At 39.3% G+C, this 17841-nt stretch overlaps 1 protein-coding gene across 1 annotated transcript in view; it reads right to left on the bottom strand.

Moving 5' to 3' along the window:
• FAF1 (Fas associated factor 1) overlaps positions 1–17841 on the bottom strand; it is a 476898-nt gene that overhangs the window by 29620 nt on the left and 429437 nt on the right. Inside the window, exons 19-21 of the mRNA XM_029230785.1 lie at positions 16707–16787; positions 15568–15645; positions 11506–11721 (exon numbers count right to left, since the gene is read on the bottom strand). Of these exons, the coding sequence (XP_029086618.1) occupies positions 11506–11721; positions 15568–15645; positions 16707–16787 (375 nt within the window). The remainder of the gene's footprint in view (positions 1–11505; positions 11722–15567; positions 15646–16706; positions 16788–17841) is intronic.

Raw genomic sequence — 17841 nt, 5'->3', positions numbered from 1 at the left:
AGGAGAGAGATGAGATATCATCAAACCTATGTTTCAGAAAAATAACTTGAGAGACAGTAGGAAGGACTGACAGGAGGTGGGGTAGGCAAGGTTGGAATCAGCGAGATGAATTAGGATGCTGCAAGGTTTAATCTGGGCCATGAAGATTTGGGCAGTGGTGTGGGGGCAAGGAAAAGAAAAAAACAGATTTGAGAGAAGTTTAGAGTCAGAATTAATATTGTGACCAACTAGATACTAATTACATTCCATCCCACAATCATAGTTCTTATTCTCTGAATCTCGATTATTTAGGGATATTGGAAAATCTCAAATAATTAGATATGGTGATATACAATATCTGTGGAGAATGGAACAAGCTCAGCAGCAGTACCTTTAACATGTATTTCATTGATTACATGCTTCATCTTGCTTTATCTTGAAATCAAAGCTTTTAAGGTATAGGTAGTTCAATGGCATTAAAATTTTTCCTTCTGGTTCTTCTTTTTTTTTTTTAAATCAAACTCAGTCTAACATAAATTGGAAATCAGTTCCACTGCAATATTAGAGACATTAACATATGAAAGTCACTGAAGTATCGAATATTTTAAAATATTGGTGCTTGGAGCTGCAATTTATTGCATTTACTAGGTGGTCTCTAATGTTGATTTTTTAAGTTCTATTGTTCTTTGGCTCTAATTTTAAGGTGAAACTCTGTAATCTATTAACAGAGTTTTAAAAGGAGCCAATGATCTTAAACAGTAATGGCCATAAGAAAACTTGGGTTTTAGGGTCAGCTCTGCTATTGTAATTGACCATGTGACTTAAAGAAAGTGTATAATTTTACCATGCTTTGATTCTACCATCTGTAAAGTGACAGTTGGCTTTGATATCTCTGAGATTCTTTTCAAACATGAGATATTATGATTCCAAAGATACATTCTTTTGTCTGGTTTAGAGCATTTGGATATTTTAAATGGAAATATCCATCATTGCTCTAGTGGAAGAATTCACTGCTATCATGCTTTCTTTAGCTGTAAGCCTTTCCCACCTCTTCTGCCTCTCTCCACTTAGGACAATTATAGCAGATACTGTTTATTACATGGCAGGGACATAGTAGTTTACATTCACTTATTTAACTTTTATCACAACTCTCTGAGCTAGATATTATTCTCTTTTAAAGGTGAAGAACTAAAAGTTCAGCAGGGCCAAGTAAGTTGCCCAATGTCATAAAACAAGTATGTGATGAGGTGAGATTCAGATACAGGTCTAAGTACCACTGAAACTTTTACTTTTAACAAAGCTATTCTGTTTCCATTCACCCAACAGCTCTCTGTGAAAGGCTCAGGTCAAATTCATTTCCTTTATAATGTCTTATCACTGCAGGCTGAAATTACCTATCCTTCCAACTGTCAGTATGATATGTAATGCAATTTGCTTTACATGTGTGTTTTTACTAGAACGTGAACCCTTCAAGGTCAGTAACAATTCCTTTTATTTCTATATCATCAGTGTCTGGTATGGAGGTGGGCCATGTGGTTGCTCAGCAAATGTTTTACTCTATGAAAGAATGAATACCAGCATGACATGCAGATTAACCTATTTCTAATTCCTTATGGTGGCAAATAGGATATCCTTGTATTATCAATGAAGTCAAATGTCTTCCAGCAGTAGCTTCTGGATACAGACTGTAAGTTTGACAAAGGTAATAACTATGTCATTGTTTTTCAACACTGTGTTCCCAGTGCTGAGCATAGTGCTTAGCTTGGTGCTTAGTGTAGCAAAAGTGGATGGGTGACTGAGGAAGGAATCTGTGTACCCTAACTTTGTAAGGCTTTCCTCCCAGTTCATTCAAAGAAACCTTTACTGAAGGTGTACTTTGTAAAAATCCCTGCTAGGAGTTTGTTTATACTCACTCTCCTGTTCCTCTTTGTTCTAGAACATAAAATTTCTGATAATGTATTTCTGCATGCATGTTTGCCTGTTTTGGGGGTTCACAGCTATAGATCTGGAGGAAGAGATGTTCTTGGGGCAAGAATGGGGGCTGTGTGATTATGTAAGTGACAAGGCACACAGGCCACCAGTCCTGAAGCTCACTGCCATCACCATCCATGTTTCCCAGTAGGCTGCACTCCTTTGATAAATAGAAAGACCTCATGTTCCAGCTGCAGGTGGAGCTTCTCTGAATGAGGTGGATATGAGTACAGAAAAGAAGGAAAAGAGAGGAGGCAGGAAGGAGAAGAGTTGTGGGATTAAAAAAACAAAGAAAAAAAAAGGAGGGAAGAGTGGAAAGAAGGGGGAGAGGGTTAAAAGGGTGAAATAGAATTGGAAAGAAGATGGAGCGGTGGGAAAGCAAGGAGGAAAGAAAAGGGAAGAGGAAGGCTGGGAGATATTGACAACTTCACACTGAGTGGTGCCAGACAGTTGCAGGTCCAGAGGGAAATTTGGGGCTGGGGGGGCCCCTTACTCTGACTCCAAGAAAGGGTAAGTAGTAGGGGGGGTCAGCTTTTAGACTCAATTACCTCACTGCCAGGGCAATGCCGGAGTAAGGCAAATGGGCCAATGATGTTCACATGGCTCTAACATACCCACCAGGTAGGGCTTAATGACGGTAGCTCTGAAATGAATATTACTTCCCCTCTTAGTAACTGTTATTAGCAAAATGGAAAACAACATAACAAAACTAACAAATAACACAGTGCTCTCAGTATCTTGACAATCAGCTTCTCCCAGGAAGGCCTGTGTCTGCTGCTATTTTGGTTGTCCCACAGCGCTCAGTTCAGTGGTATACCCAGCAGACATTTAGTAAATAGTTGGACAGTTGGGAAATCTTAACATGAAGTACTGTTTTGATTTGGGGGTGGGGACACAGAAGAATGTTTAACAGGTCCTTTGGTGAGAAGCTAGTCTCTGCTTTGTGGAAAAAAGGCTAAAGACACAGTAAGACTCCTAGAGCTAAGTCTTACGTTATTTGTTATTAAAAAGGCAAGGTCTTAAGATGTGCTTTTTAACAGTCTTTAGTTTGGCTGTAATTTAAGATGACTTTTACAAATTAGATCCTAATCCCTGCAGACACAGATGGCTGTCACAGAATAGCCTTGCAAAAACACTAGTCATTAGACTTGGAAGAGCATTCAGAGAAGGATGAAGGGCCATTAACTCTCATCCCACCCCTAGGTCTAGGAGATCTAATGAGTCCTGGGTGGGCTCTCTGGGTTTAGGCCTGGGTCTGGAATCTGGGTGGGCCTAGGGCACCGGTTCTCATTTGGAACAGCCTCTCTAGTTCACTCTGGAAGCAGGGATTTAGGATCAGACCTGAGGTCATTAACACTTGACAACAGTAACTTGAATACTTATGTGTGAGGCACCATGCTGGGAAGTTCAGGGGAGATAGACATGAACATGATATGGACAGTCTCTGTAAATGATTACAGAAAAATAGGACAAGTCCTATAAGAGAGGAATGTATAAACTGCAATGGGTACATAGGTGAAGAGCTTGGGAGATGGGGAGGGCTTCCCAAAGGAGATGACATTTGACTGGGCATTAAAAGACCAGCTCAGGAGATTGGTTCAAGATGGTGGTGTAGAAGGACATGCACTCACTCCTTCTTGCGAGAGCAGCAGAATCACAACTAACTGCTGAACAATCATCAACAGGAAGACCCTGGAACTCACCAAAAAAGATACCCCACATCCAAAGACAAAGGAGAAGCCACAACGAGATGGTAGGAGGGGTGCAATCACAATAAAGTCAAATCCCATAACCGCTGTGTGTCTGACTCACAAACTGGAGAACAATTATACCACAGAGGTCCACCCACTGGTGTGAAGGTTCTGAGCCCCACGTCAGGCTTCCCAACCTGGGGGTCTGGCAACAGGAGGAGGAATTCCCAGAGAATCAGACTTTGAAGGCTAGTGGGATTTGATTGCAGAACTTTGACAGGACTGGGGGAAACAGAGACTCCACTCTTGGAGGGCACACACAAAGCAGTGTGCGCATCAGGACCCAGAGGAAGGAGTAGTGACACCATAGGAGACTGAAGCAGACCTACCTGTTAGTGTTGGAGGGTCTCCTGTAGAGGCGGGGGTTGGCTGTGGTTCACTGCAGGGACAAGGACACTGGCAGCAGAAGTTCTGGGAAGTACTCCTTGGCGTGAGCCCTCCTGGAGTCCACCATTAGCCCCACCAAAGAGCTGGTAGGCTACAGTGTTGGGTCGCCTCAGGCCAAACAACCAACAGGGAGGGAACTCAGCCCCACCCATCAGCAGACAAGTGGATTAAAGTTTTACTGAGCTCTGCCCAACAGAGCACCATCCAACTCTACCCACCACCAGTCCCTCCCATCAGGAAGTTTGCACAAGCCTCTTAGATCACCTCATCCACCAGAGGGCAGACAGCAGAAGCAAGAAGAACTACAATCCTCCAGCTTGTGGAATGAAAACCAAATTCACAGAAAGACAGACAAAATGAAAAGGCAGAGGACTATGTACCAAATGAAGAAACAAGACAAAACCCGAGAAAAATAACTAAATGAAGTGGAGATAGGCAACCTTCCAGAAAAAGAATTCAGAATAATGATATTGAGGATGAACCAGGACCTTAGAAAAAGAATGGAGCAAAGATCGAGAAGATGCAAGAAATGGGTAACAAAGACCTAGAAGAATTAAAGAAAAAACACCTAGAAGAATTAAAGAACAAACAAACAGAGATGAACATTACAATAACTGAAATGAAAAATACACTAGAAGGAATCAATGGCAGAATAACTGAGGCAGAAGAACGGATAAGTGACCTGGAAGACAGAATGGTGGAATTCACTGCTGTGGAACAGAATAAAGAGAAAAGAATGAAAAGAAATGAAGACAGCCTACAAGACTTCTGGGACAACATTAAACGCACCAACATTCACATTATAGGGGTCCCAGAAGGAGAAGAGAGAGAGAAAGGACCTGAGAAAATATGTGAAGAGATTATAGTCGAAAAGTTCCCTAACATGGTAAAGGAAATAGCCACCCAAGACCAGGAAGCACAGAGTGCCAGGCATGATAAACTCAAGGAGAAACATGCTGAGACACATAGTAATCAAACTGACAAAAATTAAAGACAAAGAAAAATCATTAAAAGCAACAAGGGAAAAATGACAAATAACATACAAGGGAACTCCCATAAGGTTAACAGCTGATTTCTCAGCAAAAACTCTATAAGCCAGAAGGGAGAGGCACGATATATTTAAAGTGATGAAAGGGAAGAAACTACAACCAAGATTACTCTACCTGGCAAGGATCGCATTCAGATTCGATGGAGAAATCAAAAACTTTACAGACAAGCAAAAGTTAAGAGAATTCAGCACCACCAAACCAGCTCTACAACAAATGCTAAAGGAACTTCTCTAAGTGGGAAGCACAAGAGAAGAAAAGGACCTACAAAAACAAACCCAAAACAATTAAGAAAATGGTAATAGGAACATACATATCTATAATTACCTTAAATGTGAATGGATTAAATGCGCCAACCAAAAGACACAGGCTCGCTGAATGGATACAAAAACAAGACCCATATATATGCTGTCTACAAGAGACCCACTTCAGACCTAGGGGTACATACAGACTGAAAGTGAGGGGATGGAAAAAGATATCCCATGTAAATGGAAATCAAAAGAAAGGTGGAGTAGCAGTACTCATATCAGATAAAATAGACTTTAAAATAAAGAATGTTACAAGAGACAAGGAAGGACACTACATAATGATCAAGGGATCAATCCAAGAAGAAGATAAAACAATTATAAATATATATGCACCCAACACAGAAGCACCTCAAAACATAAGGCAAATGCTAACGGCTCTAAAAGAGGAAATCGACAGTAACACAACAATAGTTGGGGACTTAAACACCTCACTTACACCAATGGACAGATCATCCAAACAGAAAATTAACAAGGAAACACAAGCTTTAAATGACACAACAGACCAGATAGATTTAATTGATATTTATAGGACATTCCATCTGAAAACAGCAGATTACACTTTCTTCTCAAGTGCACACGGAACATTCTCCAGGATAGATCACATCTTGGGTCTAAAATCAAGCCTCGGTAAATTTAAGAAAATTGAAGTCATATCAAGCATCTTTTTCGACCACAACACTATGAGATTAGAGATAAATTACAAGGAAAAACAATGTAAAAAACACAAACACATGGAGGCTAAACATAACATTACTAAATAACCAAGAGATTACTGAAGAAATCAAACAGGAAATCAAAAAATACCTAGAGACAAATCACAATGAAAACACGACGATCCAAAACAAAACCTATGGGATGCAGCAAAAGCAGTTTTAAGAGGGAAGTTTATAGAGATACAATCCTACCTCAGGAAAAAAGAAAAACCTCAAATAAACAATTTAACCTTACACCTAAAGGAACTAGAGAAAGAAGAACAAACAAAACCCAAAGTTGGTAGAAGGAAAGAAATCATAAAGATCAGAGAAGAAATAAATGAAATAGAAACAAAGAAAACAATAGCAAAGATCAATCACCTAAAAGCTGGTTCCTTGAGAAGATAAACAAAACTGAAAAACCTTTAGCCAGACTCATCAGGAAAAAGAGGGAGAGGACTCAAATCAATAAAATTAGAAATGAAAAAGAAGAAGTTACAATGGACACCACAGAAATACAAAGCATCATAAGAGACTACTACAAGCAACTCTATGCCAATAAAATGGACAACCTGGAAGAAATGGACAAATTCTTAGAGAGGTATAACCTTCCAAGACTGAACCAGGAAGAAACAGAACATGTAAACTGACCAATCACAAGTAATGAAATTGAAACTGTGATTAAAAATCTTCCCACAAACAAAAGTCCAGGACCAGATGGCTTCACAGGTGAATTCTATCAAACATTCAGAGAAGAGCTAACACCCATCCTTCTCAAACTCTTCCAAAAAAATTGCAGAGGAAGGAACACTCCCAAAGTCATTCTATGAGGCCACTATCACCCTGATACCAAAACCAGACAAAGATACTACAAAAAAAAGAAAATTACAGGCCAATATCACTCATGAATATAGATGCAAAAATCCTCAACAAAATACTAGCAAACAGAATCCAACAACACATTAAAAGGATCATACACCATGATCAAGTGGGATTCATCCCAGGGATGCAAGGATTCTTTAATATATGCAAATCAATCAATGTGATACACCATATTAACAAACTGAAGAATAAAAACCATATGGTCATCTGAATAGATGCATAAAAAGCTTCTGACAAAATTCAAAACTATTTATGATAAAAACTCTCCAGAAAGTGGGCACAGAAGGAACCTACCTCAACATAATAAAGGCCATATACAACAAACCCACAGTAAACATCATTCTCAATGGTGAAAAACTGAAAGCATTTCCTCGAAGATCAGGAGCAAGACAAGGATGTCCACTCTTGCCAGTATTATTCAACATAGTCTTGGAAGTCCTAGCCACAGCAATCAGAAGAAAAATAAATAAAAGGAACACAAATTGGAAAAGAAGAAGTAAAACTGTTTGCAGATGACATGATACTATACATAGATAATCCTAAAGATGCCACCAGAAGACTACTAGAGCTAATCAATAAATTTGGTAAAGTTGCATGATACAAAATTAATGCACAGAAATCTCTTGCATTCCTATACACTAACAATGAAAAATCAGAAAGAGAAATTAAGGAAACACTCCCCTTTACCACTGCAACAAAAAAGAATTAAATACCTAGGAATAAACCTACGTAAGGAGGTAAAAGAACTCTACTCAGAAAAGTATAAGACACTGATGAAAGAAATCAAAGATGACACAGACGGATGGAGAGATATACCATGTTCTTGGATTGGAAGAGTCAATACTGTGAAAATGACTATACTACCCAAAGCAATCTACAGATTCAGTGCAATCCGTATCAAATTACCAATGGTATTTTTTACAGAAAATTTTTTATGAACCAAAAAATCTTAAAATTTGTATGGAGACACAAAAGACCCCGAATACCTGAAGCAAACTTGAGGGAAAACAATGAAGCTGGAGAAATCAGACTCCCTGACTTCAGACTGTATTACAAAGCTACAGTCATCAAGACAATATGGTACTGGCACAAAAACAGAAATATAGATCAATGGAACAGGATAGAAAGACCAGAGATAAACCCATGCACCTATGGTCAACTAATCTATGACAAAGGAGGCAAGGATATACAATGGAGAAAAGACAGTCTCTTCAATAAGTAGTGCTGGGAAAACTGGACAGCTACATGTAAAGGAATGAAATTAGAACACTCCCTAACACCATACCCCAAAATAAACTAAAAGTGGAATAAAGACCTAAATGTAAGACTGGACACTATAGAACTCTTAGAGGGGGGCTTCCCTGGTGGCGCAGTGGTTAAGAATCCACCTGCCAGTGCAGGAGTCATGGGTCGAGCCCTGATACGGGAAGATCCCACATGCCGTGGAGCAACTAAGCCTGTGCGCCACAGCTACTGAAGCCCACGTGCCTAGAGCCAGTGCTCCCAACAAGAGAAGCCACCACAATGAGAAGCCTGCACACCACAACTAAGAGTAGCCCCTGCTCATTGCAACCAGAGAAAAGTCCGCGTGCAGCAATGAAGACCCAATGCAGCCAAAATAAAATAAGTTAAAAAAACAAAACAAAACAAAACAAAACTCTTAGAGGAAAACATAAGAACTCTTTGACATAATTCACAGCAAGATAATTTTTGACCCACCTCTTAGAGTAATGAAAATAAAAACAAACAAATGGGACCTAGTGAAACTTAAAAGCTTCTGCACAGTAAAGAAAACCATAAACAAGATGAAAAGACAAGCCTCAGAATGGGCAAAAATATTTGCAAATGAAGCAATCGACAAGGGATTAATCTCCAAAATATACAAACAGCTCATGAAGCTCAATATCCAAAAAACAAACAGCAGAATAAAAAAAATGGGCAGAAGACCTAAATAGACATTTCTCCAAAGAAGACATACAGATGGCCAAGAGGCACATGAAAAGATGCTCAACATCACTAATTATTAGAGAAATGCAGATCAAAACTACAATGAAGTATCACCTCACACTGGTCAGAATGGCCATCATCAAAAAATCTACAAACAATAAATGCTGGAGAGGGTGGGGAGAAAGGGAACCCTCTTGCACTGTTGGTGGGGATGTAAATTGATACAGCCACTATGGAGAACAGTATGGAGGGATCTATTTAAAAAACTAAAAATAGAACTACAATACGACCCAGCAATCCCACTACTGGGCATATACCTGAGGAAACCATAATTCACAAAGACACATGCACCTCAATGTTCACTGCAGCACTACTTACAATAGCCAGGACATGGAATCAACCTAAGTGTCCATCGACAGAGGAATGGATAAAGAAGATGTGGCACATATATACAATGGAATATTACTCAGCCATAAAAAGGAATGAAATTGAGTTATTTGTAGTGAGGTGGATGGACCTAGAGTCTGTCATACAGAGTGAAGTAAGTCAGAAAGAGAAAAACAAGTATCGTATATTAACGCATGTATGTGGAATCTAGAAAAACAATATCGATGAACCTATTTGCACAGCAGGAATAAAGACAAAGACATAGGGCGTGGATGTGTGGACACAGGGCGGGCGGGGGGGATAAACTGGGAGATTGGGATTGACATATGTGCACTGCCCTGTGTAAAACAGGTAGCTAGTGGGAACCTGCTATACAACACAGGGAGCCTGCTCGGTGCTCTGTGGTGACCTAGATGGATGGGTTGGGGATGGGGGCGGGAGGGAGGGGATATGTGTACACATGTAGCCGATTCACTTCATTGTACAACAGAAACTAACAGAACATTGTAAAGCAACTATATACCACCCCCCCAAAAAAAAATGTATCTTAGAGATAAGCTAGTCTAAGCCCCTTTTCATATAAAGTAGGAACATATAAAGTAGGAACTCCAGGAGTGACTCCTTCTCCCTATTTATCCATTACTATAAAAAAAGTGATAATTCAGTAGTGCTTCGTCATCTCCAAAAATAGAAAAATCACTACCTCACAACACAAAATATTCTTTTCTTAGAAAGTGGCTTTCTTACATTGGGCCAAATTTGCCTCCCAATAACTTTCAACTTATTGGTCCCACTTTATCATTGAAGCTGCACAAAATCAGATCCCTCTTTTTCACTGCAGGCTTTCAAGTAGCTGAAGACAAAAATCACATCTCCCATGGCTGTGCCTTCTCTAGAGGAAAATATTTCCCCAAATGATATGATTTCCACTTCCCTTCCCTTCCTACCAGCCCTGTTCTAGATAAGCTCCTGTTGCTTTTTTTTTTTTTTGGCCATGCCATGCGGCATGTGGGATCTTAGTTCCCTGGCCAGGGATCGACCCTGTGCATCCTGAACTGGGAGCGTGGAGTCTTAACCACTGGATTGCCAGGGAACTCCCAATCTCCTGTTTCTTCAGGCGACAGCACAGAGTTTCAGCATGGAGTCTAAGGACTACTCAGGGGTCGTTTATCTTTGTAAACAGTTGACTACGACTTGTTATTCTCTTGTTGGGATTATACCTCTAAAAATGCAGCTGGCTTTTTGTTGGGAGTCACAACAGATTATTAATGTATATTCAGCTTAATTCAACCACAATAACCTCTACTAAAGCAGGATTCTTTCATCCCAAACTTGAGCAATTGGTTTTCTAAGACTATGCAGGCATCTCTTTCTATGTCTATATATTTCTGTAAAATTTTTCTAGGTTCATTTTTGCCTATTATTTCACTATTTTAAGGCTTTCTTGAATCTTATTTTTCATAATCCATAAACCTGATAACATCTTCATTTAAGTTGCCAATAAGTGTGATGAGTAATAAAGAATTAAATATAGAGCCTCTTGTTTCCCTCCAGGGAGAGGGCAGTCTCTTAGTCAACAGTTTCTGGACACATCCATTTAATCAGCAATGAATCTACCTGTCGATTTACATCTCTCTATTTTTCCCCAGAATACTATGAGAGACTATCAAAAGCCTTGCTTAAATACAGATACACAGTGAATATAGTTCACCCTCCCTGACTTCCCAGGCTAGTAAAAACTGTCAAATCACAAAATACTCTTGGTTTAGCATGACTTGTTCATGAACCTATAATCATTGACCCTGATCTGACTGTTAAGCTGTTAAGCACATAATTCTCAGATCTACCCTAAGGTATACAGAGATGAAATCTTGGGAAAGCCTGTATGAGTGCTGGAATAGGGGAAACAACTAGGAAGGAAGACCTAGTACCTAATTTCTTACCTAGGCTACTAGGCACATGTCTGCTGGCCTGGGAAGCCATACCTTCTCCAAAGGCTGAGGAGAGAAAGGTGTGCAGAACAAAGAAGGACTCCTGAGTGTGTGGTCTTGTGGTAAGTTGTGCCATGGCACTTTTCTTGGACTACTTTGTCCAGCCCTAATGATGGGCTATCTCCCATCTGGACACACTTCCCGAGATAGGCATGGGAACTTACATCTCTCCTAGGAAAGGTACTCAGTAACTTGAATTCATCCCATGGAAATCCTTTGGAAGCTACAAAATCAAAGACGATCTGGAGCTTATTGCTGGCCAGAAAACGCCGCTCGAGGAACTCGCCACTGGGTGTCCGGATCCGCAGTTTGCTCACAGGCTCAGCATTTTCTTCCTTTGGCTCTGGAGGCAGGGCCTGCTCTAAGGAGAGTCTGATGGCCTAAAGAGGGCAAAAATCAGGTGTCAAACTGTTGATGGATGGAATTGTGGGGGGTGGGGGAGGGAGAGACGAGAAAAAACCTGCTGCTTCCTAGAAACTCATCAAAAGCTATTGCCCATTTATTAACTAAGCCTAATGCTTGGACAACAGAATTATGTGTTTTTCATTTTCTTATTATTAGCCCAATAAGCAATTAATTAAAATAAATCCCACCTTGATGACACATTAAATTGATAGGTAACTACACAGAGAAGAAAGGTAATTTATTTTTTACTGAAGGGCTCAGGTATTTGTGATTCCTTTCTAGGGCATGAATTAAGGCTATTAGAAGCATTTGCAAAAGACGCGTGTGCACGCAAACACACACACACACAGATGAGGGTGGAGAAAGAGAGAGGGAGAGAGAGTGGGAGAGAGAGCGCGAGTGCACAAAAGAGAGAGAGAACATACATTTCCCAAGTAGAAATGACTGAAGATTTTGTAGAATTCTGGATAATATATTAAGGACAAAATGGAGGAAAGACTCTGTTTGGGTTGATGAAAATGTTTGGAAATAATGGTTGTGGTTGCAAGACTGTGAATGTAATTCATGCCACTTAACTGTACTTAAGAAGGGTTAAAAAGGCAAATTTTTGTTATATATATTTTGCTACAATAAAAAAATGGAATGGAAAGAAATTAAAATATCAGGCTTATTGGGGGCAGGAGACTATGGTCCTAGTTCCAGCTTTGCCACTAAACTGCTGTGAGATTTGGCCAAGTCCACATTTCTGGACCTAGACGTGGCACAGACTCAAACAGGTGGGGTAAACTGTTGGGAGATCTCATGGCTAGAGTTGGGCTCTAGTTCTCAATCTAGCATTACGTTGTTTCACATTCAAGATATTACAGTGGAAGGAGTTTAAAGATCTCTGATGTCCCTGCCTGTGGCAGAAATTCACTAAAACCTTTTTGTTCCTAGAACTGTGGCAGGTTCCTTAGACATGTAAGCCTGGTATTAGCATGCTCAGCTTCACAGTTATATTGTGTTCCTGGTTACTTTCACATTTCCGTGTTCGCAATTTTCATCAATAGGGAAAACAAAAATTTCCCTCAATTAACATGAGTGAGAGAAATTGGGATATATGTTCTCTAAAATCTCAACACAATTTTCAAAGTTGGTGTCACTCCCTTTGGAGAAAAAACAACAACAACAAAAACCCTATTAAACAACTCTCAGGTAAAAGGGGAAATATAATGAAAACTACAGAATATCTAGAAAACAATTGTTGAAATTTCATATTCATATTGGAATCTCTGGGATTCATTTAAAGCAGTGCTCAGAGGAAATTCATAGCCTTAAAATTCTTATATCATTCAAAAGGAAAATAAAAATAAGTTAACTGGGTCTTCCCTGGTGGCGCAGTGGTTAAGGATCCGCCTGCCAATGCAGGGGACACGGGTTTGAGCCCTGGTCCGGGAAGATCCCCCATGCTGCGGAGCAACTAAGCCCCTGTGCTACAACTTGTGAGCCTGCGCTTTAAAGCCCGAGCCACAACTACTGAAGCCCGTGCACCTACAGCTTGTGCTCCACAACAAGAGAAGCCACAGCAATGAGAAGCCTGCACACTGCAATGAAGAGTAGCCCCTGCCTGCTGCAACTAGAGAAAGCCCATGCACAGCAACGAAGACCCAACACAGCCAAAAATAAATAAATAAAAATAATTTAAAAAAAAATAGAGAAATCTCTTCCCTTGTAGCTTGTTTTAATGGTCAATGAGTAAGCATAGGTAAAGCAGGTAGCAGAGTAGTTGATACACAGAAGATGTTCAACAAAATATTTTCTACCTTCCATTACTGAGAGTCCTCAGCATGGACAGATACTAGAGTTTGTCAGGCATAGTATTTCGTACTTGTGTGATAGGCACTTGATAAGTGTTTGAACATGAATAAACTCTGATTTCCAAACAGTGAAATCTTACACATCTCTCAAGACCTGGCTCAAATATCAGTTCTTCTGTAGTGTTGACTGAATTCCAAAAGCTGTGAAAGATTTTTACTTTGCCCCTGAACTCTGAGTATTTTGCTTTTATTTCTGTTATATTATTTAGCACGTTTTTCCTTGATTTGCTGTTACTTGTAGACATGTTGTATCTTCCCTACAAGATGTAATCTCTCTTTGCAGGCAGAAAATGTCTTACTATCCTTTGTTTCTCTTTCAGTGCCTAGCATAGTTCTTGCTCAAAAATCATTTACTGATACTGGAGACGGTGTAGAGAAAAGGGAACTCTCCTACACTGGGAGAGTGGGAATGTAAATTGGTGCAGCCATTATGGAGAACAGTATGGAGGTTTCTTAAAAAACGAAAACTAGAACTACCATATGATCTAGCAATCCTACTCCTGGGTATATATCTGGAAAAGACGAAAACTCTAATTTGAAAAGATACATGCACCCCAATGCTCATAGCAGCACTATTTACAACAGCCAAGTCATGGAAGCAACTTAAGTGTCCATCAACAGATGAATGGATAAAAAATATGTGCTACATATATACAATGGAATATTACTCAGCCATAAAAAAGAATGAAATATTGCCATTTGCAATATTTCATGGATAGACCTAAAGATGATCATACTAAGTGAAGTAAGTCAGACCAAGAAAGACAAATATTATGGTTACCATAGGGGGTTAGAGGTGGGGAGGGATAAATTAGGAGTATGGGATTAACAGACATACCCTACTATGTATAAAATAAACAACAAGGATTTACTGTATAGCATATAGATATATATAATATATAGTATATATAATATATATTATATATATATATATCTGAATAACTTTGCTGTACACCTGAAACTAGCACAACATTGTAAACCAACTATACTTTAATTAAAAAAATTTGTTGAATAAGTTACGAGGTGGCATCCTCTGACCAAGAGTGATGACTAATGGAGTTTTCATCAGCCCAAGTTAGGGCCCTCCAGGTCTTTCTATCACTTGTTAGATGGCTTCCTCTATTTATAAGTGAATTTTGCCATTAATCCCATGTCTAGAAAAAAGTTCTAAAAGCCGTTTTTTGTGAGTCATGCTAGGAAGTCATTTGACACCCTTTCTCTTTTTTCCCATTGCACTTTAGGTAAATCTCTATAATAACTTTTATATACAGTATGTAATTCTATTTTTTTTTTTTTTTTTTTTTTTTTTTCGGTACGTGGGCCTCTCACTGTTGTGGCCTCTCCCGTTGTGGAGCACAAACTCCGGACGCGCAGGCTGTAATTCTATTTTTACAAGACTATGAACTCCTGGAGCAGAGGGCCCACATCTGTATCCCTACTTCCTAACAGATTTTGGCACACACTAAGTAGTCAAAAAAATATTTGCCAAATGAGTGAATGAAAAAATTCTCTATATTGTCACAGACATGACCTGAACTCAGGGTGGAAAAAAATCAGCCAAGCTAAATGGATTTCTCACATATAGGGGCCCAGTGAAAGATGTTGCAGAAGTAACTCCCAGTGTCTTTTGGTGGGTAAAGTAAAGCCTGGGAAAAGGGGAGAAAATACAGTCTTTGTGTTTTTTGGGTGAGACAATATTTAGGAAGGATGGGAATATTTGTCAGGCAAGAAAGGGGAGAGGAATTGGAAAGAATAGAAAACCATGAATCTACAAGTTCAAATTTTCTAAGAGTTCAACACAATAGATTGGGAATGATTCTTCTAAAGAAAATTAGTCTTCCATATCAAAATGAATCTGGGAAAAGTGGAAAGAAGTAAGTTGTAGGAAATATTAACATCCTTAGTATCAAATGCAATGGAAATAGACCTAGCATTTGAATAACTTTTCTAAAAATTATGCTCTACCTCACGTTCCTCTTCTTGTTCTTTGCGAATCTGTTCCAAACGAAACTGTTCTGCCATCTCTCTCTCATGAGCTTCCCTCTGTTGATAAAAGAGAAAGGAATCCAACACTTAATAAACACTGGCCTACTTTTTTTAAAAAAGAAAAGAAATAAAAGAGAAAGAAAAGAAAAAAAGTTCATTTTCAGCATGGCCCAGAGGTACACTGTGGTAATGAAAGTGTTTCTCTCTGGAACAAGGATGGAAATAAAAGCAACAACAAAGCATACCTCTATGATCATGGTGGGTTCCTATTCAAACATTTAGGTAGCTCTGGGTAGTGTAGCATTCAAGATCCTTCAGATCTTTCTCTGGTCTTCCTTTCTGGTCTTTTCTGCCACCTCCCCTGTACCCAAATATCAAAACTCTATTCACATCAGCCTCTATCTTGAACCCATGCTTTCTGGCTCCTTGCTGCTAGCATACATTACTTCCTCTCCTGCCCCCCTTTCTCTATCCAGTTCAAATATACAATCTCTTCTATGAAACCCTGCCTAGTACATTCCCATTTCTTGGCTCTCCAAAAAAGCTGGAAAAAACTTTCCACTGAAAATCCTGTTCATTGAACTCTCACAGAACTCAGTGCTTCCCTTACAACATTTAGGATCCTTGCCTAAGTGTTCCAGCTATCTGTGCTCTTGACTGAATCTACTCTGCAGCACAATGTGAACCTTCTTTTGAAGGCAGAAAGAGTGGCTTATTCATTTTCCTCTCCTTCAATGCCCAGTACAGAAGCATTTAATGCTCAAGAAGCATTAAATAAGTCAGTGGTTCTCAACCCTGACTGCACATTAAAATCACCTGAAGAGCTTTTTAAACATTGCTAGATTTTACCACAGACTGATTAAAAACAAATGAAGTAAACACTAGGCCCATTTTTGTTTTCACTTCTCATGATTCTTGAAAAAATTTATCTTGTCAAAATGAACCATGCTTTAAGAACCTGAGGTAGAATTATATTCTTTCTGTTAATTGAAACTAGCTTTCTCCACTGCAAACCCAACTCTCTTAGGTTTCAAAATGATTAAAGGGCTGGCATTTAAATAATGAAAGACTATTTAGGATTGAGTTCTTTATCCCAGAAGTTCCCTGACCAAACCTACCTTTGCTCTGTCAGCCTCAAGTGAAAGGCGATAGGCCTCGTCTTGTTCTCTCTTCACATTTTCTCTGGCTTCTCGTTCGTCCTTAAAAGAAAGGAAAATATTCAAATGCATTTTACCACATTACTGTTTTTAAAGAAAAAAACAATAATAATCCCCTTGTCTTACTCCTGTGTAAATTTATTATAATTAAACAAGACACTTTTAAAGTGTACAATACAAATAAGCTCACAAATAATAAGGTGAGTAGCACAGTAGATAGTGAAAATAAGAATGTTTGAAGCCTAGTCTACCACTTACAAATTGTGTGACCTTGGGCAACTTATTTAATCTCTTTAGGTCTCAGTTTCCTCAACTGTAAAAAAGAAATAACATTTGTCTCATAGGGTTGTGAGAATTCAATGAAATGATATATAAACTGTCTAGCAAAGTACCTGACATTTAGTTCATTTTCACTGATTAGTTCCCTTCTCCTTTACTCCTGATTTTTCTAAGATAAACTTGGAGATTATCAGCATTGGGACTAAGGACTGGGAGAGAGGAAAGGACAAGGAAGTAATCTGGTCAGCACAGAAAGAGGCTGAAAGCAAAATACCCTGCTTAACTTTAGTCCATATCACACCACTAAAGCTTGGTTATCAAATAAGTATATCCCGACAACATTCACACTCATGAAGTGTGGATAATGTAAGTTATATAAGTTGAAGATCTTTTAGAATATTTTTAGTGTCTGAAGTGATAATGCCATCTGCGTACATTTAAATTGTGATTTCATATAAAATTAAAAGTTAATTCAACTACCAGGATTTCTTATTTGTTAAATTCTGGAGTATAGCCAATATACATGTCCTTAAATTTAATAAATACCCACACCTGTTGACATTAGAGTATAGGTTCCCTTTCTGGTCATTTTTTTTTTTTTTTGCGGTACGCGGGCCTCTCACTGTTGTGGCCTCTCCCGTTGCAGAGCACAGGCTCCGGACGCGCAGGCTCAGCGGCCATGGCTCACGGGCCCAGCCGCTCTGTGGCATGTGGGATCCTCCCGGACCGGGGCATGAACCCGTGTCCCCTGCATCGGCAGGCGGTCTCTCAACCACTGCGCCACCAGGGAAGTCCCCTTTCTGGTCATTTTGCACAA

This window comes from Monodon monoceros, unplaced genomic scaffold (assembly GCF_005190385.1).
Source record: "Monodon monoceros isolate NGI ecotype Baffin Bay Population unplaced genomic scaffold, NGI_Narwhal_1 Super_Scaffold_18, whole genome shotgun sequence".
NCBI classification, from domain to species: Eukaryota; Metazoa; Chordata; class Mammalia; order Artiodactyla; family Monodontidae; genus Monodon; species Monodon monoceros.
Note: the sequence above shows the minus strand (reverse complement) of the source record. Positions and strands in the feature narration are given on the sequence as shown.